Source organism: Camelus bactrianus, chromosome 10, assembly GCF_048773025.1.
Source record: "Camelus bactrianus isolate YW-2024 breed Bactrian camel chromosome 10, ASM4877302v1, whole genome shotgun sequence".
Lineage (NCBI taxonomy): Eukaryota > Metazoa > Chordata > Mammalia > Artiodactyla > Camelidae > Camelus > Camelus bactrianus.
This window is the reverse complement of record NC_133548.1, coordinates 40,412,448-40,436,522: the sequence shown is the minus strand read 5'-3', so window position 1 is coordinate 40,436,522 and position 24,075 is coordinate 40,412,448. Positions and strand designations below refer to the sequence as shown.

The 24,075-nt window shown below is 32.9% G+C and overlaps 1 protein-coding gene across 2 annotated transcripts in view; it reads left to right on the top strand.

Moving 5' to 3' along the window:
- USP47 (ubiquitin specific peptidase 47) overlaps positions 1 to 24,075 on the top strand; it is a 113,910-nt gene that overhangs the window by 68,075 nt on the left and 21,760 nt on the right. For both annotated transcript variants that reach the window (XM_074372387.1, XM_074372388.1), the window contains 8 exons: positions 14,656 to 14,751; positions 14,834 to 14,986; positions 17,078 to 17,245; positions 19,087 to 19,218; positions 19,659 to 19,735; positions 20,309 to 20,364; positions 22,558 to 22,670; positions 23,364 to 23,468. In XM_074372387.1, coding sequence (XP_074228488.1) covers positions 14,656 to 14,751; positions 14,834 to 14,986; positions 17,078 to 17,245; positions 19,087 to 19,218; positions 19,659 to 19,735; positions 20,309 to 20,364; positions 22,558 to 22,670; positions 23,364 to 23,468 — 900 coding nt within the window. The remainder of the gene's footprint in view (positions 1 to 14,655; positions 14,752 to 14,833; positions 14,987 to 17,077; positions 17,246 to 19,086; positions 19,219 to 19,658; positions 19,736 to 20,308; positions 20,365 to 22,557; positions 22,671 to 23,363; positions 23,469 to 24,075) is intronic.

Here is a 24,075-nt window from a genome sequence, read left to right as displayed (position 1 = left end):
GAAGCAGTATGTGAGCAGTTTTATAACACACATGCGCTACTAGGACTTGCAGAAGGGAACCTAAAACTTCCTAGACTTTTCTGGAATCTCATGAGGGAAATTACAGCAGGAGAAACTACCCAAGATAGGGGTTCTAAGGAGGATACTACCTTCAGAGAACTTTAGTTAGAGGTAAGTGATTTCCCTTTATTTTCTGAATTCAAACCTATAACCTACACTTCTTAAACTGTAAAAATCATCATACAGCATCTAAATTTAGTGTTATATCACTGCTTGCCATTGTGTATTTTGTTAGTGTATGTGTTTTAAAAAGAATTTGGTGTAAATGTGGATTGTAAAAATCTAGTTAAAAGAAGCATTATAAAATCTCATTCAGATGATAATATTTGGCCTTAATTTGAATTGAACTCTTAAAATTTTTTTTTTACTTTTATTAGTGGACTCTGGTATGTTTGTTTTATTGGCTGTATATACATACACACAAAAATGTACATGAATACATGCACACATATATACACACATATACTTACATACATGTACAACAGTGATGGTTATATGTTCTGTTTATTATATATTCTGTCCAGTGAGCCACAATATGATAGTTATGTGTGTACAGTGAGGTTAACAATTGTGTTTAATTTCAGGTAACTAAGTTTGAAGTTCTGTTAAAAATGAAAGTTTTTTGGGGGGTGGGGTGGGAGAGAGGTAATTAGGTTTATTTATTTATTTATTTTCAGAGGAGATACTGGGGATTGAACCCAGCACATTGTGCGTGCTGAGACTGCATTCTACCACTTGAGCTATATCCTCCCCCCGAAACTTAATCTGAAATGTCCAGTTTCTGGAGTTATCTTTATGTTTAAATACATTAACTTGAGAATAGTATTTCAGAGTAAATAAGAATGGAATTAGCAGTTAGTTAATTTTTTATTTTATCTGTAATCAGTTTTGATAGTTATTTTACAGCATGATTAATAGACTTCTTTAAATAAGTGCTAGAATTGTCTACAGTTTTTTAAAAAAGCTTTTCATCCTAATATTTTCTTTATGGAATCATTTCTTAGTTATTACAACTGGAATATGTATTAAATTTTTGGTCTTCATTTTACCTGGCCAAGTCGTGAAAGGGATTCTTCTGCCGTTCTGTCTCTCAGATTGAGTTCTGTTCAACACTAGTCTCCAGTGGCTTTTAATAGATGTTTGGGAGAAGACTTCTGATTAAGTACATTTGAGAAACTGTGTAACTGTAATTCTCTTTGGGAAGTTCACAGTGTATATATAATTTTAAATGCCCTGAGTGTTCCTATAGTAGAGAAATTTGTTTAACTCTGTTTAACCAATGTGTTCTTTTTCTCTATGGGACATCTGTTAGTATTTCAAGGGCCACTAAGATTCTTGAGGAACTTATTTTGTGAAGCTCTGCATTAGATTATGGTGATTTAAGGAAATCTCTGCTTTGTTACCTTAACATTTATGTCTTCGGGATGTTGAGGGGGAGTGAGAATACTAAAATATATGTTATAATTCCCAGTTGTTTTACATATTTTGTTATTAATCCTGAAAAATTAGTATCAACTGAAAAATTACTTGTATTAGTCTTTTTAAAAACTTAATTCTCAGTGATTTATTAGTAATTAGAACTGTTTATTTTCACTAATTAGAGCTGTCTACATAAAACCAATCTCTCTGAATTTCATAATCAAAGAAACCTTGAATCTGCTTATTGCCAGGCATGTTTGAGAATGTATTATTATAAGAAGATAGTCCTAAATACATTCTAATGATATATAAAAATTAGAAACATTTTTTCTGGTTAATTATGAAAGCGTATTTCATAAACTAAACAAAATAATTATATAGCCTCATATGTTTGGCATTAACTAGGGAAAAGCATTTTTACTTAACAGTATATTTTAAATACTATTTTTAAAGGTATCTTTTCTCATATTTATTGAGTTGCTTAGTCTGTGACAGTCACTACGCTAGGCCATTTCTACTAGGGTAGTTTTATTTTCTTTTGGGGTAAGTACATTTAAATATCTGTTTATTATGACAAAATATGTTCAAAAGTCTGAGATTGGATTTACCTATATAGTTCCCTATAGTGTCTTTGAAAAGATCACATTATGTAAAAGACTTTTGTTCCCTAAGAAACACAATTTAATGATTGTTTTAAAGTTTTGAATGAAAAATTGTTAATTCATAAGTATTTATGAAATCATAAGTGTTTCAAGTGTTTAGTATACACAAGTGTGTATCATAAGTCCTACCCTGATTTAACGGGTAATTTGGAGATTCTTATATGACTGGCTTAGGTTTATAACTCATTTGGATGGTGGAGTAGTCCAGATTTCTCCTAATATATAAGCATCACATAAAGAAAAATCTCTTCCACAGACTCTACCCTCATTTTTCCAGGAATTTGTGTGGTTGAACATAGTAGGAACCAGTTTAAAAAGTGGGGACTTCTGCTTTCAGGATGATGGAGTAGATGTACATTGCCCTATTCTTCCCGCTAAAACAACTGAAATCTTGAACATTATATATAAAATAAACATAAGAAGACTCTGAAAGGTGGAGAAAAGGCATAAAGACTAGGGACCTCAGGACTCAAGGAATGACATGGGGTGAGTTCCCTGGGTTTTCTTTTTGCCTAATATATCCCAAACTTGGAGTTGAAGAAGCTGGCAGGCTGGAAATAGCAACAGGCACAGACTAATAAAGCCTGCTCTCTCTAGCCAAAAGGCCAGGAAAGGGATAGCCTAGCAAGGCAGAACTCTTGGCCAATAACCACTTTGTGCTTTACCAAACAATGCAGAAACACTATGGCCCCGACCCTAATCCATGCCAGCCATGGCTGAGGAGGGAGCCTAGACTTCCAACCTCATGAAGGTATAACAAGGCTTTCCAACTCCCTGCTATGGTGGTTTCAGAGAATACTGAGTAGGGAGCCAAAAGTCTCTTCCCTGCTGGGCAGTACTGAACCCCCCCAGTGCCATTCTCCCTTTCCCCTTGTTCACTGTCATTAAAGACCATGTGGGGAGACTGGCCTTACACTCCTATCTGACAGTAAGGAGATTTTCCTTTCCTTCCCCACTGGAATAATGTTAGAAGAAGCCTGGGTGAGAATCAGGACTTTCAACCACCTCCCAGAGTAAGGAGGCTATCCCTCTCCCACCTGTGGTGTCACTGGAGGCCACAGGGGGGACAGTAATGAGATACTCCTGCCTCTCACTGCCTAGGAGGCCTCCTGAGCAGCCAGAGTCCCTACCTTTGCCCAGCAGTAATGAGGAGCCCCTGCTCACCTCGAGTATCAAAAGAGGCCGGGTGAAAAACCTGGACTTCTGCTCCCACTTGGCAGTAATGAGGCAGGGGCCTTTCCTCACATCGAGCAGTGTCAAGAAGCCAGCTAAATCAGAAGATTTAAATAGGGTCTAGAATATCACAGTATTCAAAATGTCCAGGTTTCAGTGTAAACAAATCATTCATTATGTTAAGAATCAGGAAAATCTCATTTTGAATGAAGAAAGGGAATCGATAGAAACACCAAAATGACAGATGTTAGAATTATCTGACAAATATTTTAAAGCAGGCATCATAGGAATACTTCAGTGAGAGATCTTAAACCCACTTGAAACAAATGAGAAAATACAAAGTCTTGGGGAAGAAATAGCAGATATAAAGAAAAATGGAATGGGAATTTAGAACTGAGAAATGCAAGAACAAAAATTAAGTCAATGGATAGTCTCAACAGCAGAATGGAAAAGACAAATAAATGTAAAGAATTAGTGAACTTGAAGATAGAACAATAAAAGTTGTCCAATCTAAATAGCAGAGAGAAAATAGACTGGGGACCTATGAGACTATAACAAAAGGTCTAACATTTGTGTCATTGGAGTCTTAGAAGGCAGGGCTAGAAAAATACTCAAAGAAATAATGGCTGATGACTTTCCAAATTTGCCAAAAATGCATGAACTTGCAGGTCCAAGAAGCTGAGCAAACCACTGATAAGATAAGCCAAAAGAACTTTACATCAAATTCAATTATAGTTAAACTTCTGAAAACCAAAGACAAAATATCTTGAAAGTAATGAGTGCAAAAAGGCACTTTTTCTTACAAGGGAAAAACACTGATTTTTCATGACAGATTTGTTATTAGGAACTATGCAGGCCATAAGTGGCACATTTTTCAAGTGTTGAAAGAAAACAGCTGTCAACTAGAGTCATATACCCAGGAGAAATATTATTCAGGAATGAAGGGGAAATCAAGACATTCTTGGATGAGAAAACACTAAGAGAATTTGTCGCGAGCAGACCTACCTTAAAAAAATAGCTAAAAAGCCCTCTCTGAACAGAAAGGAAATGATAAAAGGAAAGCATCTTGAAACATTAGAAGTGAAGAAAGAACATGGTAAGCAAAAATCTGAATCAATTCAGTAGGCTTTCCTTCTCCTGAGTTTTTGAAATTATGTTTGATAGTTGAACCAGAACTGTCTGATGTGGTTCTAAATATATGTAGAGAAACTGTGTAAGACAATTATTTTATAAATGAGAGAAGGTAAACAGATACAGAGGTAAGTTTTTTTTTTTAATTTTTTTCCTACCTTTTTTTGGAGGAGGATGGTAATTAGGTCTATTTATGTTTTAATGGAGGTACTGGGGGTTGAACCCAGGACCTCATGCACACTAAGCATGTACTCTATCACTGAACTCTACCTACCCTCCCCCCACCAAGGTAAGGTTTCTATACTTCAGCTTGTAAAAGGGTGAGACCAAACAGACTGATAAATTTTGTGTATGTAATGTAATATCTAGTGCAACCACTGAAAAAGAGATAAACTCAAAAAGATAAATCAAAATAAAAATTTTTTAATGTTCAAGCTATTCACAGGAAGACAGAAAAAAGAAAACAAACAGAAAAATTTAAATAGCAGGCTTAGTTCCATGTAAGTGTTCTGATTATAGTAAGTAAAAGGCAGAAGTCAACATATTAGCTTAAAAAAAATGACCCAACAGTATGCTTTGTACAGAAAATTTCCTTCAATATATTGGTGTAGGCAGTTTCAAAGTAAAAGGACTGAAAATGATATATTATGTAAATATTAATCAAGAGAAATGAGGAATGGCTATATTAATATCAGGTAAAGTAGGCTTTTTTTTTAAGGTCCTCCCTCCCTTTTTTTAATGGAGGTACTGGGGATTGAACTCAGGACTTCATGCATCCTGAGTATGCTCACTTTCTATCTCTGAACTGTTTTCTTCCCCCGTAAAGTAGACTTTAAGGCAAAGAAGATTACTAGAGACAGAGAAGGGTATTATCTAATGATAAAAGGGTTGGTTCATCAGGAAGACAACAATCTTAAACGTGAATGTACCAAATAACAGAGCTGCAAAATATATGAAGCAAAAATTGTCCAAATTGAAAGAAGAAATTGACAAATCTACAATTATAGTTGGAGATTTCAGTGTGCTTCACTCAATAATTGATAGGTAGAATCTCTAGACAGAAAATTAGCAAAGATATAGAACTCAACAATGCCATCAACATTTATTAAATGGTCCATTCAACAAAAGCAGAGTACAGATTCTTTCCAACTGCCCATGGACTTGGATAGACCATGTCCTGGGTCATACTACCCTCAACAAATTTAAAATAATTAAAATCATGGAGAATATCTTTTTCAGCTACACTGGAATCAAATTGGAAATCAGTAACAGAAAGATAACTAGAAAATCACCAAACATTTGAAAAATAAACAACACACTTCTAAATAATCCGTAAGTCAAAGAGGAGGTCTCAAGGGAAATTTTTAAAAAATACTTTGAAATGAATGAAAATGAAAATATAACATATCACAAATTTAGAGACACAACTGAAGCAATACTACTGAGAGGGAAGTTTACAACATTAAATGCTAGCCTTTGGTAAAAATTCTTACATTAGAAAAAAGAGGAAATATTTTGAATTAATAATCTTAAGCTTCCACCTAACTTGGAAAAAGAGCAAAAGAAACCCAAAGGCAGCAGGACAGACATAATAAAGAGCAGAAATCAGTGAAATTGAAAACAGAAAATCAGTAAGAGCTAATTATTTGAAAAAATCAACCCAATTGACAAACCTGTAGCAAGACTGACAAAAGGAAAAAAAAAGATGACAGAATTTTCTAGTATTAAGAATGAAATTATTACCACTGCAAACCTTGTAGATATCAAAAGGATAGGGGACTACAGTGAACAACTCTGCACACATAAGTTTAATAACTTAGATGAAATGAACCAATGCCTTGAAAAGCGTAAACTATAACTCACCTAATATGATTTAGATAATTTGAATAGCCCTTTAACTGTTAAGACATTCATAATTTAAAATCTCTTAAAAAGAAAATGTATAAGTTGGGATGGTTTCACTGGAGACTTGTACTAAACATTTTAGAACAATCAACCCCAATTCTACACAACTTTTTCCAAAATATAAAAAGGAGGGAACCCTTCCAAGTGTATTTTATGAAACTAGGCTTATCTTGATACTTAGCCAAAGACAGTTAAACAAAAAACTATAACCAAGCAAGTATCCTTAAAGCATGTAGATAGGAAAATCCTTATCAAAATATTAGCAAGTAAAATTAAGCAATATGTAAAAGAATTTTAAGGGGGAGGGCATAGCTCAAGTGGTAGAGCTCATGCTTAGCATGCACAAGGTCCTGGGTTCAATCCCTAGTATCTCCACTGTAAAAAGAAAGAAATAAACCTAATTACCACCCCCACCAAAAAAAAAAAAAAAATTCTATACCATGACCAAGTAGAGTTCATGCCAGGTATTCAAGTATGGTCAATATTTTAAAAAAAAAATGAATATTAGGAAGAGGAAAAAATTTTTTTAATCAATGAATGAAACAGGAGAAAGAAGACAAAAACAAAAAGATCAATGAGTGTAATCTACCATAGTAACAGAGAAAAGAAGAAAATTCACGTGATCACATCAGTTGACTCAGAAAAAGCACTTGACAAAGTTCAGTATCTGCTCATGATAAAAACTCTCTGAAAGTAAGAGGGTAATTTTCTCAACCTGGTAACATATTCAGAAACCTACAGCTAACATCATACTTCATGGCGAAAGACTGAATGTTTTCCCCCTGGAACATCAGGGTTATCTAGGCAAGGATGTCTGCTCCCACTCTTATTCAGCACAGTATTAGAAGTCGCAGCCAATACAATAAGGCAAGAAGGTGGGGGAAAGGCATACCAGTTAAAAGGAAGAAATAAAATTGTTCCCCAGCCAACTTTTTTAGATTATATGACTTTTTGTATAGAAAAAAACAAGACATTTACCTAAACTAAACAAAACAAAACAAAGCTTTAGAACTAATAAATGAGTTTAGATGGGTACAGGTTATAACATAAACAAATAAAAATCAAATGTATTTCAAAATACTAGCAAAAAACATATAGAAAGTGAAATTTAAAGTACAGTACAGTTTATAGTTGCAGGAAAAAAAACCCTTAGGTGTAAATCTAACTAAATATGGATTAGATCTATATGATGGAAACTATAAATTCTGAAAAAATATTTAAATAAATGGAGAGACAAACTGCTCATGGACTGGAAGATTCACATTGTAAAGATGTGAGTTCTACCTCAAATTATATGACAAGATTTTCAAAACTCATAAAAAATTGAATAGCTAAAATAATTTTGGAAAAAGAAGAATAAAGTAGAAGAAATGAGTCTACTTGATTTCGAGACTTTTAGCGATGGTAATCAAGGCTGTATGGTATTGGAGGAATAGACAAATAGCTCAATGGAACAGAATGGAAAATTCAGAAATAGATCTACACAAATATGCCCAGGTAACTTTTTAGAAAGGCACAGTGCAATTCAACGGAGGAAGGATAGTCTTTTCAACAAATGATGTTAAAACAATTGGACATCATTTACACAAAAATGAACCTCTATTTAAACCTCATAGCTTGTAAAAAAATTAACTCAAAATGTATCTCAAAACATTAAACATAAAATAAAGTTTTGAACTTTTAGAAAGAAAACATAGGAAGGAATCCTCTAGATCTAGGGTTGAACACTGAGTTCTTAGATTTGATACCAAAAAGTACAATCTACAAAGGGACAAATTGATAAGTTGTATCTCATCAAAATTTAAAAAACAGTTGCTCTTTGAAAGCCCATATGAAGAAGATAAAAAGAAAAGCTACAGACTGGGTAAACATACCTAGGAAACCACAAATCTGACAAAGGACTACTATCTGGACTATGTAACAAAGATGTCTCAAAACATCTAAACAGTCCATTTAGACAATTGACAAAAGACATACACAACATTTCATTGAAGATGACATGCAGATGTTAAATAAATACAGGAAAAGATGTTCAGCATCACTAGGGAAATGCAAATTTCAAACCAATAATGAAGATAACACTCTACCAACAGAATGGCTAAAATAAAAAATAATGGCAGTGCAAAAAGCTGGCAACAATGTGAAGAAACTGGATCACTCACATGTTTTAGTGGGAATGTGAAAAGTTAGAGGCAGTTTCTTGTAAAACAAAACAAAAAATTACCATTACCTCCAGCAGTTGTACTCTTGGTTATTTATCCCAGAGAAATGAAAACATACCTGTATACAAATGTTCACGGTGTCTTTATTTTTAATATCTGCAAACTGGAATCAGCTTAGATGTCCCTCAGCAAGTGAATGGTTTAACAAACTGTAGTACGTACAAACCATAGAATGCAATAAAAAGGAACAAACTACTGATACACAAAGAAACCAGAATGAAATTGCAGGGAGTTGTGCTGAGTGACAAAAAACAGTCTCAAAAGGTTACATATGACTCCATTTATATTAACATTTTTGATAACAACAAAATTTTAGAACTGGGGAACAGATTAATCATTGCCAGAGCTTATAGATTTGGTGAGGGTAGGGAAGGACGGATAAGTGGTTACTATAAAAGAACAACATGAGGGATCCTTGTGGTGTAGAAACTGTTCAGTCTGTTGACTGTGGTGGTGGATACATGAGCCTTTGCAGGTAATAGAACTTATTACATGCATATGTACAGATAAATGAGTACACTGAAACTGAGAAAATTGGAATGATTTGAAATACAATTGATTTTTATTTGTTTATGTTATAACCTGTTACCATCTAAACCAATTATTAGTTCTAAAGCTTTGTTTTGTTTTGTTTAGGTAAATGTCTTGGTTTTTTATCAATGTCAGTGTCCTTGTTGTCATATTATACCATAGTTTTGTAAAATGTTACCAATTGGCAAAATACACAAGGGCTCTGTATTTCTTACAATTATATATGGATCTTTAGTTATTTCAAAAATAGCAATTAAAAGTAGATGGTTTAGGTAAAAGTAGAGTCCTTTTCCTAGTTAAAAACAAAACTTAAAGTATATATTCTGGGAAAGACAACTGAATATATCTGTAAGGAAGACATGTTACTATATATCAATAGCACAGAATGGCTAAAACATCAAATCCACTAGAAATAGTTATCTGTGATGGTTCTAATTTATCTTTTATGGTTTAGTCTGAAAAATAAAGTGTCATATTTTAGCATACATTTCTTTATTCAAAATAAAACTGACATTGAATGATGGAGAAAATTTTTGTATATAGGTTGAGTAAAAAAAAAACAAAAAGAGAGCAAGATAGAATTTATAGACAATACCATTCCTTGTTTCTGTCTTTTGATTGGACTGTACCTAGATTTTCCGTAGTTTTTTATTCAGAGAACTAAGGATGTTAAGTCCTCTATGTTCTCTTTTGAACTCTGAAAATTACAGAGTCTCAAAAACTGTGCAAAATGACATTTTGTATAATAAATGAGGTATAAGCTCTAGAAAATAAAACTATTATCTTCACTCTGGAATGATGAAAAACAATCACAGTCAACTCAAAATTAGTTTGGAAATATGATAAAAGAATAATGTAACATATTCAAGAGGACAGCTCATGGTAAGCAGTACAGTTTTTGTGTGTGTGTATTAATAATAGCACAATGTTTATAATAATTTGTTCCATTTATGTAATACATAACATTTTTTAATATGTAAAATATGGTTTGGCATGACTTTTAATTATCTTGTACATCACATTAAGTGGAGATAAATGTATATAACCACATTAGCCCATCATTTACATAATTTATTTGTTGAATGAATGGATGAATTGAAGCTAACTTTTGTAACTGACTAATTTTATTTATAGTTATTGTGGTAACTTTTTGAAAAATGAATAGAAAGCTAAAGAAAATTATTTGTATAGCTTTAACTGACTTCTGAGTCTAAAGGGTAATGGTGACTACCTGAATCTGTGTATCTCCACATATTCTCCCAGAACCATAGACTAAAAGGAACAGAAATTAAACGCAACTAACCCGTAGCTTCTGCGTTGCTGAAAGACAGAATACCATAAACTTTGAATTACCCAAAAGTAGCAAAATAATCAAGTTCCAACAGAGCTTCCACTGCTACTGCTAGTCTGTATATGTGAAGAGTATGGAGTGGGACACTTTAGAGACTATGAAGTAGAGGAGAGGGGATTGAAAGACTTAAGCAAAATGAAGACAAAATCATCCTCAAAAAGAGAATGTGTCAAAACAGTGAACACAGCCTGGGACTTGGCAGTTTATAGCAGCAGCTACAGGGAAGGAGTTTTAGAGTGAGCAGAATTAGAAGTGGCAACGTTGGAGGACTTTTGCTTCTGGAAAAGGAGATAAAGAAAGATGATGTCTCCGAGTCACAGCAGTGAGGAGAAAATGAGAAGAGAAAAGTAAAGTGTCCTGCAAAATGAAGGAAGTCACCAAAGTCTTTTTTTTCCCATTACCCATTCAAGAAACTACACTTCACTAAGTTGACAGAAAATACTCATGAACTAAAGAATGCTATCCACTAGGGGGAAAAGTCAAACTTCCAGGGCACTACTATTGGAAGAAAACAAGAAAATATGTATTAAATCATTTCAGCTGGTGAAAATCTATATACCTACAACCACAAAAAAGAAAACCTCAGAAAAATAACCACAAAGTAAGATACTGTAACACAGTACTCTAGACTAAATTAAGTGTTCTCAAAAAACAAAACAAAACAAAACAAAACTTCGTATCCATAAATTTAAGGAGAGAAATGGATTTTTTTTAAAAATAAGAAAATACAATGCAAGCTGATCAAACTTGGGACAGAAATTGAAGAAAGGGGCAAACTTCGTTAGAAATGAATAGTAAATTATAAAATGCTCACGAGAAAATAGAATGAAATGAAAATCTAAGGGAGAACATAGAGTGAAAATGAGATAAAGAAGTAAAAATTAGAATCTCAGAGAAAGTGATTGAAAGGGAAGACTAGCAAAGGAAGTCCAACAAAATTGGAGTCTGTGAGGAATAAAAACACAGTAGAACAAAACTTGTAAACTATAATCCAGGAAAACTTTCTGGAAATAGGGGAAATTTAAATCTGTCTTTTGAAGGACTCAACAGTGTACCTGGAAATATGGACCTGGAATGATCAACTCTGAGACATATTTTTGTAAGCTGTTAAACTTGAAGGATAAATTGGGCTGGCATCATACCTTTTTTTTTTTTGAAGAGCAACATGCAAATCATGGCAAGAGAATAGCAATTTAAAGAAACTCAAGAAAACAAAGTACAGGCCAAGGATTTGATATCCAGCCAAATTTTTCTTTAATTACTATGGCAATAGAAAGTCAGTTTTTAAATATTAAAGAATTCATTGAGTATTGTATCCATAAGCCCTTCTTAAGTTTATTAGAAGATGAGCTCCATCCAACCAAGAGATCACTGGGGAAGCTTCAGCAAAAGGACTGTGAGCCATTCAATATATTTAACTGTAAAATTAAGGACTATATAAAACAACAAGGATGGGGACATGGGTAGAAGTATGAAATGTTATATGTTAGACAGAGTACAAGAAATCCCACTCTTAAAAAAGGAGAAGAGGGTGAGAAGGGAAAGTAGAATGAGATTATAGACTGTTAAATAGGTGAGAGACCAAGGATATTTAAAATCCAGATGCTAAAAGCTTGAATAAGGAAAGCAGGGGGATGGGTAAAGGGCACTTACAAAATACATATAAATGCACTAGAACAAGATTACTAGCCTTCCTAAATACCAAAAGAAAATGTGAAAAATAAGCAAAGAAAACACCCCATGTAGAAAAAAGAATGGTAAATATTACTTAATAGAGTAATTAAAATATACAGTAGTATCTGAGATGAAATAAAACCAGTCATATTAAATATAGGTGGGCTTAAATTGCCTATTAAAAGTAAAAGATTTTCAAATTGGCTCATAAACATATTAAAATTTGGTTTAAGCAAGAATCCAATAGTGGATACTAAACTAGAGAAAGTATGTTAACGCTCAGTACTTTTTATAGTCTCCAAGTGTCTCCTTACAAATTGCTTACTGGCTCTAAGAGGGACAGATAACCATATAGTAGAAAACCTGGACAACACCTTGACCAGGTGATTGAAGTTAGTACCGCCAGTAAAGATGTTAGGGATACCATGCCCTTTGACTGTGGTGCCCTTAGAACAACACATCATTACTTAGGTAGTAGTCTAGTAAGGAATGTATGTAACCGTGAGGAACATCAGACAAACCCAAATTACAGAGCATTTTGTAAAATAACCAGCCTCTTCAAAAATGATAAATGTCATGAAAGAAAGGCTTTGGAACTGTTCCCAAAAAAATGAATCTGAAAGAGACAGCCAGCCAGATGTAATCTGTAATCCTGTGTTCGATTCTGTACTGGATGGGGAGAAACACTATAAAGGAAATTATTAGGGTAATTGACAGAACTGGAATATGGACTGGCAAAAGTACTTTACCAATATTAAATTTTCCAGAGCTTAATAATTCTTCTGTTTATGTAAGAATGTCCTTTTTCTTAAAAAGTCACATTAAAGTATTAAGAGGAAAAAGCATCTGTGAACCTATTCTCAAGTAGTTCAGAAAAACACATAATGTGCGTGTGGGTGGGAAAATAAATAAAGGTAGCAAAATGTTAAAAGTTGGTGAGTCTGAGTAAAGAGTTTAAGAAAATTTTCTGTTCTTTAAACTGTTTTCCAAGTTTTAAGTTAAAAAAAAAAAAGCTCTGGCCATAACTATAAGCTGGAGATCAAGACATAGCTTAGTTTAGTAAAGTAGAATTTGAGTTACTTAATTTTCTCACTGTCCCCCCTTACCTTCCCTCCACCCCCCCTTTTTTAAGATGCTGGGTGTTTTACCAGTTCAATTTCCATTTGGAAAGCTTGACTGATTTGGTATCAGTCTATGTTAAACTATAGATACGATTTCTCTTAAAGCTTTTTTTCTCGTGTCTTTACAGGATTTGCCTTTTTCATGCTTAAAATATGCTTTAAAGGGGAAAAAATTTGTTCTTTCCTATGGTGTCCTGTAAAGTGCTTGGTTATGTGGGGGAAAAAAACAGATATTTGACCCCCACCCCCACCCCATTGGTACTTCCTTGTGTTCTGAGGACAAATCAGGAGATGGATGAAGTTAGAAGCATTTTGTATATTTTTTTCATATTTTTTTATCTTATTCTAAAATGAGCTATACCAAGCAATATGTGGTTAGTAGTTTTTATATACCTTGCTAGCTATTTTATAACTAAGTCTATTTTGCCAGATCAAGCTCCTTTATCTTTTGAGGAGCAATTTTTTCTTATTTTTAAAAATTTTTTTGAGGATATTTTGTTTGTCTTAATGATTCGATTTTTTATATGTAATAAATACTGTCAGTAGTTCTGCTTAGACTGTGTGTAAAGAAAAGTGATGACATCAAATGAAATTTAAGATTGTGCAGTCCAGTCTCATACGTTGTGTTAAGTATTTTTTAATTGCAAAAAAAATCTGTGGTGAAAAATTAAAGTAAAAATTAATTTTATGCCCACCAATTCTTCAACAATATTCATACTAGTTTCTTGCTTCTGTCTTAAAAGACTGTGTGGAGAAAATAGAACTACATGGTTCCATGAGGTGAACAGTCCAGGAGTTCTCATAATACATTTTCAAATGGAACAGTATCTGACAGGCAGAGAAGTTTACGCAGTGGTTTTCAATCTTTAAAATTAGTACAATGGATTACTGACTGACCCTAAATGTAGTGATTAAGGATGATTATTAGATTTTTTATAAGTACAGATGGTATGAATTCTTCAGAGTACTGTGTTACTGTACGGTTTAAAATTGTCTCCTTTTACAAGAAGGATAACTTGATACATGCAACTGCTTTTCTAAGACATGAGGAATTACTTTTTTAATCTAAAGACTAAGGATTTCTGTTAGATTATTTAGCCCAAAACTACAGGGTAAATAAAGTCTGTGATAATAAGGTAGAAATGACTAAGTGTCTTATGCAATACTAGGAAAAGCAGAGCTCATACAGAATGGAATAAAGTAATTTTTTGCTCAGATTTTATATTGATAACATTATTTTGCTGTTGATTCTTTTTTTTTTTCCAGTTTTGCATTTTGAGTCCCCAATTTTCTATCCATTTTACTTAAAAGTATTTTGGTAACTGCAATGTTTCTATATTCAGGGTTTTGTCATTAACATGCTACTTTTAAATAATTATAGAATAATTTTTTTTTTTTCTGACTAGGAGGAAGCATTGCATGCATTTATTCAGCCAGAGATCCTGGATGGCCCAAATCAGTATTTTTGTGAACGTTGTAAGAAGAAATGTGATGCACGAAAGGTAGATGCCATGTAAAAATTAATACTTAATTATCAGAGATAATATTCAATATTTAATAGGTTCCCCCCCTCATTTTTCTTAGGGTCTTCGGTTTTTGCATTTCCCTTATCTGCTGACCTTACAATTGAAAAGGTTTGATTTTGATTATACAACCATGCACAGGATTAAACTGAATGACCGGATGACATTTCCTGAGGAGCTAGATATGAGTACATTTATTGATGTTGAAGATGAGGTAAATATTTGTAAATTATACTTCAAATATTTTTCTTTGATCAGAGTAACTTAAAATATTCTTTGAAAGACAAAAAGGATCTCAAACTCTGGAATTATTTCTTTAATTTGTGGGATAATCTTATGTTTTACAACATTCTTAGTTACTGAAACAAACCAATCTAAAGATACGCACTTGTGTTTCTGGTACATAATAAACACAGAACAAATACACTGAATGAGCAAACAAACTGAGGTAGGATAGCCTTAATTTTTTGTGTTTGTCTTAGTGTCGTTTTCAAGCATTAAAGTTTCTGGGTTATTCTCACTTAAGATTTACCAGCTCTTAAACTGGCTAGATTGGAAAACTAGATAATAAAGGTATTTTTCCGTGTTTCTTTTTTAATTAGTTTTTTAAATTAAAACTTTTTCCATAAAAACTTTTAAAGTATTTAAATATAGTTTGAGAATGGGACTTTGAAGGACACAGATAATGCTCATTAATTTCTTCCACTCATGGACCTCCCCAAATACGTTGGTTCCTCTATCCTTATCCAGTAAAGGATTCATGGTGTCCCACTCTATTCTTTTGGAAACTCTTCTGACTTAATTATTGGAAGTATTTACAATCACTTAACATAGTTGTTACGGAGTGATATATCTTTCTTATTCTCAAACTGCCTTGAAGCATTTTTTCTGATTGGAATTCATCACTATAGTTAAAAATGCCTTTTCCTAGAAGCGCAAAAATAATTTTAAACATTCTCAAGTTTTATTTATCCTCTTAAGTACTAAGATGCAAATGTTTTCTGAACCTCAATTTCCTTGTCTGTAAAGTAAGGATGGTAATTACTTTTCATAGCTTTTATAAGTGAGTACCATAGATAAAGTAAATGTTTATTGAATGATACCTGTGACCAGGTAACATTTTGAAAGACTTAATCTGAAATATCTCAAACACTAGGAAATCTACCCCAAGTATATCAGACTTTCAAAGGAGATTCCTACTCAGAGATCAGTGTCAAATTGGCCTTCTGTATATCTCTAATGTATTTCTTACAAAGAAAAGGATTTCCGAAGGAAAGAAAACAGATATAAAGTTGGAAAGGAACTTTTAGAAAGCTCTAGGTCCATTTTTATGGGAGAAGAGAAGAGAAAATGTTCTCGCTTAGTTAAAAGGAATTACAGGAATGATCTCTTTGGACTTCGTGTACAGTTCTCAAGTTGGTTTCCAGCTGCATTTTTCCTTGATTCAAACTTTCTTGAGGGATGAAGACTGTATATTTAGATACAGTACTTACAACAAAGTTCTTGGCAAAAAATTGGTACTTATTACATACTGCTTGGTTAATTCAGGAACTTCTATGCGATGCCTTAAACATATCAAGTGCCTACATCTTAGAGAAGAATTTTCAAACTATTTAAATAAAAAAACTTTAGGTACATATTTAAAACATTTTTTAAAAAAGGGGAAAGAGTGAGGATTTCTAGGAAGTAGAATTCTTCAAATTCAATTTGCATGAAAGAGATTTAAAAATTATAAAAGCATAGGAAAGTATGATTTACTGTTGTTACATTTTCACCTGCTGTAACTGGAATATAAAATTCTTGGGGATAGATACAGTGTCTTGTTTTTCTTTCCAATTGTCTGTAAAACCTAGCATAGTGATTAACTGAATTGAACTTTTTCTTCAGGAAATGAGATGATGTTTTTAATCAGAAAAAAAGAAAAGATGATATTCTTTTGGAATTTGAGAACACAGAAGCTCATTTTGGAGCTTAAGTTCTCTGCTTTTATGAATTTTGATGAAAGAAATGGTAATTTTATATTGTGACTTTGCAACTGTAAACATTAATAGAGTTTAATAGAATTCTGAGTAACTAATTTGTTATGTTAGAACTTTAAGGATATTAGTAGATACGCTTTTAAAATACACTTTTTGTTTAATTTTATTTAAGGTCTCACTTTTTAAGAGAAAATAAATTTGTTTAAAGTAAGCATTTTAATTAACAATAGCATCTTAAATTATGTGAAAAAGCAGCATATAGATTAAAAGTTTTATATTTTCCCTTTAATTAGCTTATAATTGTAAGATAATTTTGTTTTATTAAGAAATCTCCTCAGACTGAAAGTTGCACTGACAGTGGAGCAGAAAATGAAGGCAGTTGTCACAGTGATCAGATGAGCAATGACTTCTCCAATGATGATGGTGTTGATGAAGGGATCTGCCTTGAAAGCAATAGTGGAACTGAAAAGACTTCAAAACCTGGACTTGAAAAGGTACTTTTTATAGTTTGTGGTTTTCAGTTGAAAGAGAATAAATAAAGTAATCTCTGAGCTGATATATAATTCTATAGCTATTGTAACCAATAAAGTTCTCTTTAAAAGAAGTTTAACTGCTGTTATTCTTAGACATATATGTGGTCATAATTAAACTTTAGGTAAAAACACTTAAAGCTGGGAGCATTAATTTCTGAGAGGCTGATCTGTAAACTATGAAGCAAACTGGGTGGTGGTGTGGAAAGGGTGCCTAGTAGTCAGGAAATCATTTCTGCCTTGAAAGTTGCAGCAGGCCTCTAAATCTTATATCAGGGTTTTCTCATGTAGTAAAATGAAAGCATTAAACTAGATCTGTTAATTTTAAAAATTCTAGCTATGGTACCCTTTATGAAACAGTTAATAATAGAGCTCATCTAAATTTAGCTAGGGGTCCCCTCAGTGTCCATCCCCTTCCCCATGACAGCCCCCTTATAAGAGACTTCAAAAAACGATACAGTTCCATGGATTATAATTTGAAAACTGCAAGAGTGGATAATATCTATGAAAGAATATTTTTTGTTGCTATTTCAGTGATTTTTAAGATCTTATCAAACCATTTCTTTCACATTTGTATAATTTGCTTTACTGAGGGGAGAATTAGAGATCAAATGTCTTGAGCATGTCTTGGTGTGGATAAATCACCAGCGTGAAGACTGATCTCTAGCTCAAGTCTTACACAGTCATATTAAATATAGATTTTTTAGGCAATATTCAAGAATGGAGTTTCACTTGCATAAATCTGTTTTTTAGACCAAGACCATTATTCTTACCACCATCTCTAGTATCCTTTACCTTTTAAAATTATCTGGTTTTTTTCAGGGCAGATAGATGAATATGAATTGCTACATGATGAATAATGTAGTGGATACCTTATAACTTAGTATAAGGAACATTGCTTTCAAGCAAAGATTGGCAAACTGTGGCTCAGAAACCAAATCCAACCCTCTGCCTATTTTTCTACAGAGACAATTGTCTGTCTTTTTTTTTTTTTTTTCTTATTCCACTGGATAGGACTTCCTATACAATGTTGAATAAGGAGTAGTGAGAGGGGACATTCTTGCCTTATTTGCAATCTTAGGAGGAAAGTGTACAGTCTCTCATGATTAAGTATGATGTTGGCTCTAGGTTTTTTTTATAGATGTTCTATATCAAGTTTAGAAGGTTCCTCTCTTCCTAGTTTGTTGAGAATCTTTATCATGAATGAGGTTGGATTTTGTCAGATGTTTTTTCTGGTTCAATTGATCATGTAATTTTTCTTCTTTAGCCTTGGTTACATATGTTGATTTTCTGATGTTGAACCAGCTCTGCATACCTGAGAGATACCAAATCGATAGATCACTAAATCACAGATATTATATAAATATATTAGAAGATATTTGAATCATTATATACCTCAGCTCATTTATAAAGAAAGTAGAGTCTTATTTGAATTTTTTAAAATGTTATTTGGGATTGATTGCTTTTGATGTGCATATCAGAACAGTCTCATGTTTAGCACCTGCTTCTAAAATTTCAGTCTATTATTTTTTATATAAATATATAAATTTATATTTCAGATATGCATAGTTCTAGAGGTTAAAGCCTAATTAAAATGGGAAGGAATACACTGAATGAAACTTGTGGTGTATAAAATTATGTGGTGAATTACTATTTTAATCATCTTAGAGAAAGTTGACCTACAGTAAATACATAGGACAATTAACATGTTCCTTCACTAAGTTTTAGAAGAAAATATGAAATATACAAATAAGGGCTTTGTGCTTTTTCCTCTGCTCTGAGTTACTTTAATTTTTTTTCCTTAGAGTTCCTTGATCTATGAGCTCTTCTCCGTTATGGTTCATTCAGGGAGTGCTGCTGGTGGTCATTATTATGCTTGTATAAAGTCATTCAGTGATGAGCAGTGGTACAGCTTCAATGATCAACATGTCAGCAGGGTAAGGAGGGTTTTTTTTTTTTTAAGATTATTATTCTGAAAGACAGGAGTATGTTTCTTATCAACAGCAGGGTTTATTAAAAATGGGAGACTCAGTCTGTCCAGTGAAGCATTTTAAGACACATGCCACGTCTTTTGTTTTTGCTGTCAGTAAATTTCTTTTGTTTATTGTTGTTATTTCTTTGTTTTGTTTTGTTTTGGGCTCGCTGAATGTTTGCAGAGGTAGACCCCCGGTTTTCTTCTTGCCCTGGTGGGCTTCCTATTAAAGAGCACTCACTGGAGCAGATCAGCCGTTAGCAGCACTGATTATGATCTCATTTGTGACTTGCTATCTATGTGGTCCGTTCAACTCTGAGGTTGAAACTTGGGTTTCATATTGACATAAAGGTAATGGTGTTATAGACTTTACCCAAAAAAGCAAGTAATGTAACAACTTTTCAGATAACACAAGAGGACATTAAGAAAACACACGGTGGATCTTCAGGAAGCAGAGGATATTACTCCAGTGCTTTTGCGAGGTAAATAACTTCCTAATTTTTAGTGTTTATAAATTAGAATTAATTACAGCTTTTTAACATTTTTTGCCATTAAAAAGATTTCACCAAGGGGTCAGCAAATTATAACCTATGGGCCAAATTCAGCCTGCCCCCAGCTTTTGGAAAGGAAATTATATTGGAGCACCACCATACTCATCTGCTGAAGTATGTGTGCTGATCTTCCCGCTGTGACGGCACAGACCATCCAGCCCACAAAGCCCAACGCTTTTACTGTCCGGCCCTTTCTTGAGAAAATTTGCTAACTCTTGGCTTAACTGTAGTAGTCCTTCTAGGACACAGGTGTTTTGAAGATTTTACTATGTTGTTACCAAGAGAAGATAGGGAATTTTCTCATTAATATGTCAGTAAAAGCAGAATAGAGTCTCCTTTTTTTCCTAGAATGTTTTCAATTTGAACCTGTCCAAGAACAGTTACATGATTTTCTAATTGTTTGAAACAACAAAAAGCTACTATCTAAAAAAATATTTAATGCTAGGAAAGTGGAATATTTACAATCTGCTTTTTATCCCCATTAATCTTTTTTATTTCTACTAGCTCCACAAATGCATATATGCTGATATACAGACTGAAGGATCCAGCAAGAAATGCAAGTATGTTTACATATGGTTACTTGATTTTACTCTGTATTATCAACTAATTTTTTTTGCAAGTTTTACAAAACAAGATAGGTACTTTTAAATGATAGGATAATTAAATTTTTTTATGCCTAGAAGAATTTATTATAAAGACTATTATGAGATAATACCAACTGGTAAAAACACTTGGAAAAGAGTTGAACTGTTTTTTAATATACTCTGCATTATATAAATTGGATCTATATTTGCAGTAAGATTGTATTATATGTAGTTTGGTGCAGTGATGATAACCCCCAGATCTGTGTAGCAGTCATAGCTCACTAGCTGCATGTCCCAGAGAAAGTTATTTAACTTTTCTAAATCTTACTGTCTGCATATGTAAAATGGGAATAATTATAGTTTTTTATAGGATTGTTATAAAAAATTAAATGAGATAAAATTGTAAGCATTTAGCACCGTGTCTAGTACATAATAAAAATTCAAATTTAGTTATTAAATTGCTTTTTTTCTATTATAAGCTTTTTGGTTATTTTAATATCTAAAGGCTTTGAATGAGAACTGTAGATAAAGTACACTTCCAGCTTGCTGCTCTAGAAATGTTCTTAAGAACTAGAGTTAAATATCCTTGCTTATTTGCTTAAAAAGGAATAAAGTTTTATGAGTTGAGTATGCATCCTTTATTAGATTTTAATTTTATTAAGAATCCTAAAAATAATCCTTTATGTAAATATGTATTTCCATCCATCCATGTGGACTTGCCCCTTTTTTTCTGTAATTATTACTTTAAAAAATTGCAGTTCTTAAAAAGAAAAACCGCAGTTCTTGTGTTTCCTTGCTGACTCTGATTCTGACAAAAGCAGCATTTGCAAATAGGGATATGTGTGTGTATACATGCAGATATATACACAGGTGATGCTCATATTCTTTTCATAATTAATATAATCATTATCTTTGATTTCAACATATTTTCTTTGTTTACAAACTGCCATACTATGAGTAAAATCTATTTTAAGCAGTCTAATGTTTTTGCTTACATTTTTGTAAACCCTCATCAGATTGTGAATTCAGTTGGTGCAAGGGTTAGAACTTATTTATCTTTTCACCAATGATATAATCCAAGGTCTGTCATATAGGGGCTATTTAATTATTTACCGTATAGTTTTAGGGAAGAAAAAAGAAATTATAACAAGTCATTTCCGAACAGAGGTTTCAGAGTAGAAGTAATCATTCTTACTTTACAGATAAAGAAACTATACCCTAAAGAGTAACTTGTCCAAGGTCAGAGCTACCTGGAGGCAGAGCCAGGACTGTAGTTTATATGTACTCTGTGACACCCAGCATTTCAGATATTTCCAGTAGTGCAATAACAGCATTCCTTTATCCTCTGCCCACCCCACCATCACTCTAGTTTTGTGATCAAGCACCAGGGGGCACTGTATGTATGATACTGTATGTATGATATGGAATGTTTTTAAAATTAGAGCTCATTTCAAAAAATAGTGAATTTTTAACTTTCACAGAGGCATGATTTTTTTTTAATATAAGTTGTTCTCACCATTTAACGCCTAACGATCATTGGCTTTATTAAACAGTGTCATAATCTCATATTGTCACTTTTAGTACTTTGAGTTACATCTGAAGTTCTTTGATTAGAAGACAGCTAAAAGACTGCTTTGAGAACAAAGGAAAAATCGTATTAGTGAATAATAATAATAAACAAATAAATAGCATTTGTAGTAGTAGCAGCATCAACACGTATTATTACATTTCATTATATCCCAGGTGGTAATTCTATGTGGTAGGTGCTGTTAATAAACTGAAGAAACCAAGGTCTGGAGAAAAACTTGCCAAAGGTCACACAATTTGATGGTGATAGCACTATTTGAAATCAGAAGTGCCTTTATTTTCAAGTGTAAGGGAGACTTTTTCATTCTAAACATCTTACTAATTTCCATTCTACAGTTGTCTGGAGCCAAGAGCTATACAGACAAATATATGGCTTTTTTGAGACCTAACCATGTGTCATTATCAACTACCTCTTCACTCTTGTCTGGAAGAAGCTCCTGTTCCAAGCTGAGAGAGTGATGTAATTGAGATGTATTTTGATAACAGCTATAGTAGAAGTATATACTGTGGGAATATGGTAGAGCAAAATTAAAGAAGCTCAATCTCAGTGGTACTGTCTTACCCTGTTTTTACTATTAATAGAATTTCTAGAAGTAGATGAATATCCAGAACATATTAAAAACTTGGTGCAGAGAGAGAGAGAATTGGAAGAACAAGAAAAGAGGCAACGAGAAATTGAGCGTAATACGTGCAAGGTTTGATTTCATAATTTTACTTTTAATTAAAAAGTGCTATTGAACTTTGCTTAACTGCAATTCTCATAACTAACTCATTGGGTTGATGCTGTAGACAGTTACGCTGTCATGATCACTAAACAGCGTAACCAGCTATACTACTGAGGTAAGGTGATTTTATTTCATGCATAAAAAACTAATGTGGTGATACTAAGTGCTGGTGAGGTGACAGTGAGATGAACATTGTCACATTCTGCTACAAAAATTGATAAAGCTTTCTGCATAGAAATTTGAGTAGAATTTATCAAGAGTCTTAAGCAGTCTTTTATATAATTCTCTTAAGAAAATATTACCTAATAAGATAATTACAGATGTAAAAATTTGGACCACAAGTACATTCTCCACGCACAACTAGAGAAAAATTGGAAACAACTTGAATGTATATCAGTAGGCGAATGATTACATAAATTGTGATACATGCTTATCAAGAAACATACAATTGTTAAAATTAATGATTTTGTATTTTTTATACCATGAGACATAGAATTGATTATTAAGTGAGAAGAATAGACATGAGAGAGAATGATTCCAATTACGTTTTTTGAAAATTATAATTATTTTGACTATTAGGAAAAAATATTGTCTATAAAAGAATTAAGCTTTGACTCATGACCTATTGAGTTGATGATGATATTTTACATTTACATTTTCTAGATAAAATTATTCTGTTTGCATCCTGTGAAACAAGTAATGATGGAAAATAAATTGGAAGTTCATAAGGATAAGACCTTAAAGGAAGCAGTAGAAATGGCTTATAAGGTATGTTTAATTGCATTGTTGGCATTTAATTATTGATAATCTTACATAGCAGTATTAACATAGTTTCCAAAGTTTTTATTATAGTCAATAGTAATATAAGCACTTGGCAGTAGCTCTGATAGCCCACTTAAGTCACGTATCTCTTTAAAGAGTGTAGTTTATACCTCTTCTTTGAAATGTACTCCATTTCTTTTGAGAACTTTCTCACTCTGAAAGCCAGTTAAGCTTTCTAGAACTCAGAATTAGAAACAAAAATATTTATTCTTTACATTTATTTAGCAGCTATTTATTGAGTGTCTACTATGTGAGGCATTAGAGATGCTAGAGTGAACAAGACAACCAACATGAGGTGTTAGAGATACCAGAGTGAACAAGCCTTTGTGAAGCTTACAATCCACTGGGGGAGAAAAGCAGACAATATTTAAACGTCACAACTTGCAAGCATCTTATTGTTTAGATGCTATAAAGTAAATCAGTGGTGTATTAAGATTATTTATTTTGAGACTTTAACCATGAGAAGGAGACAGGTGTGCAAAAAGTTGAGGAAGAATAGTTTAAATAGACATAACAGCATATGTAAAACCTGAGATGAGGAAGGGCATGATGA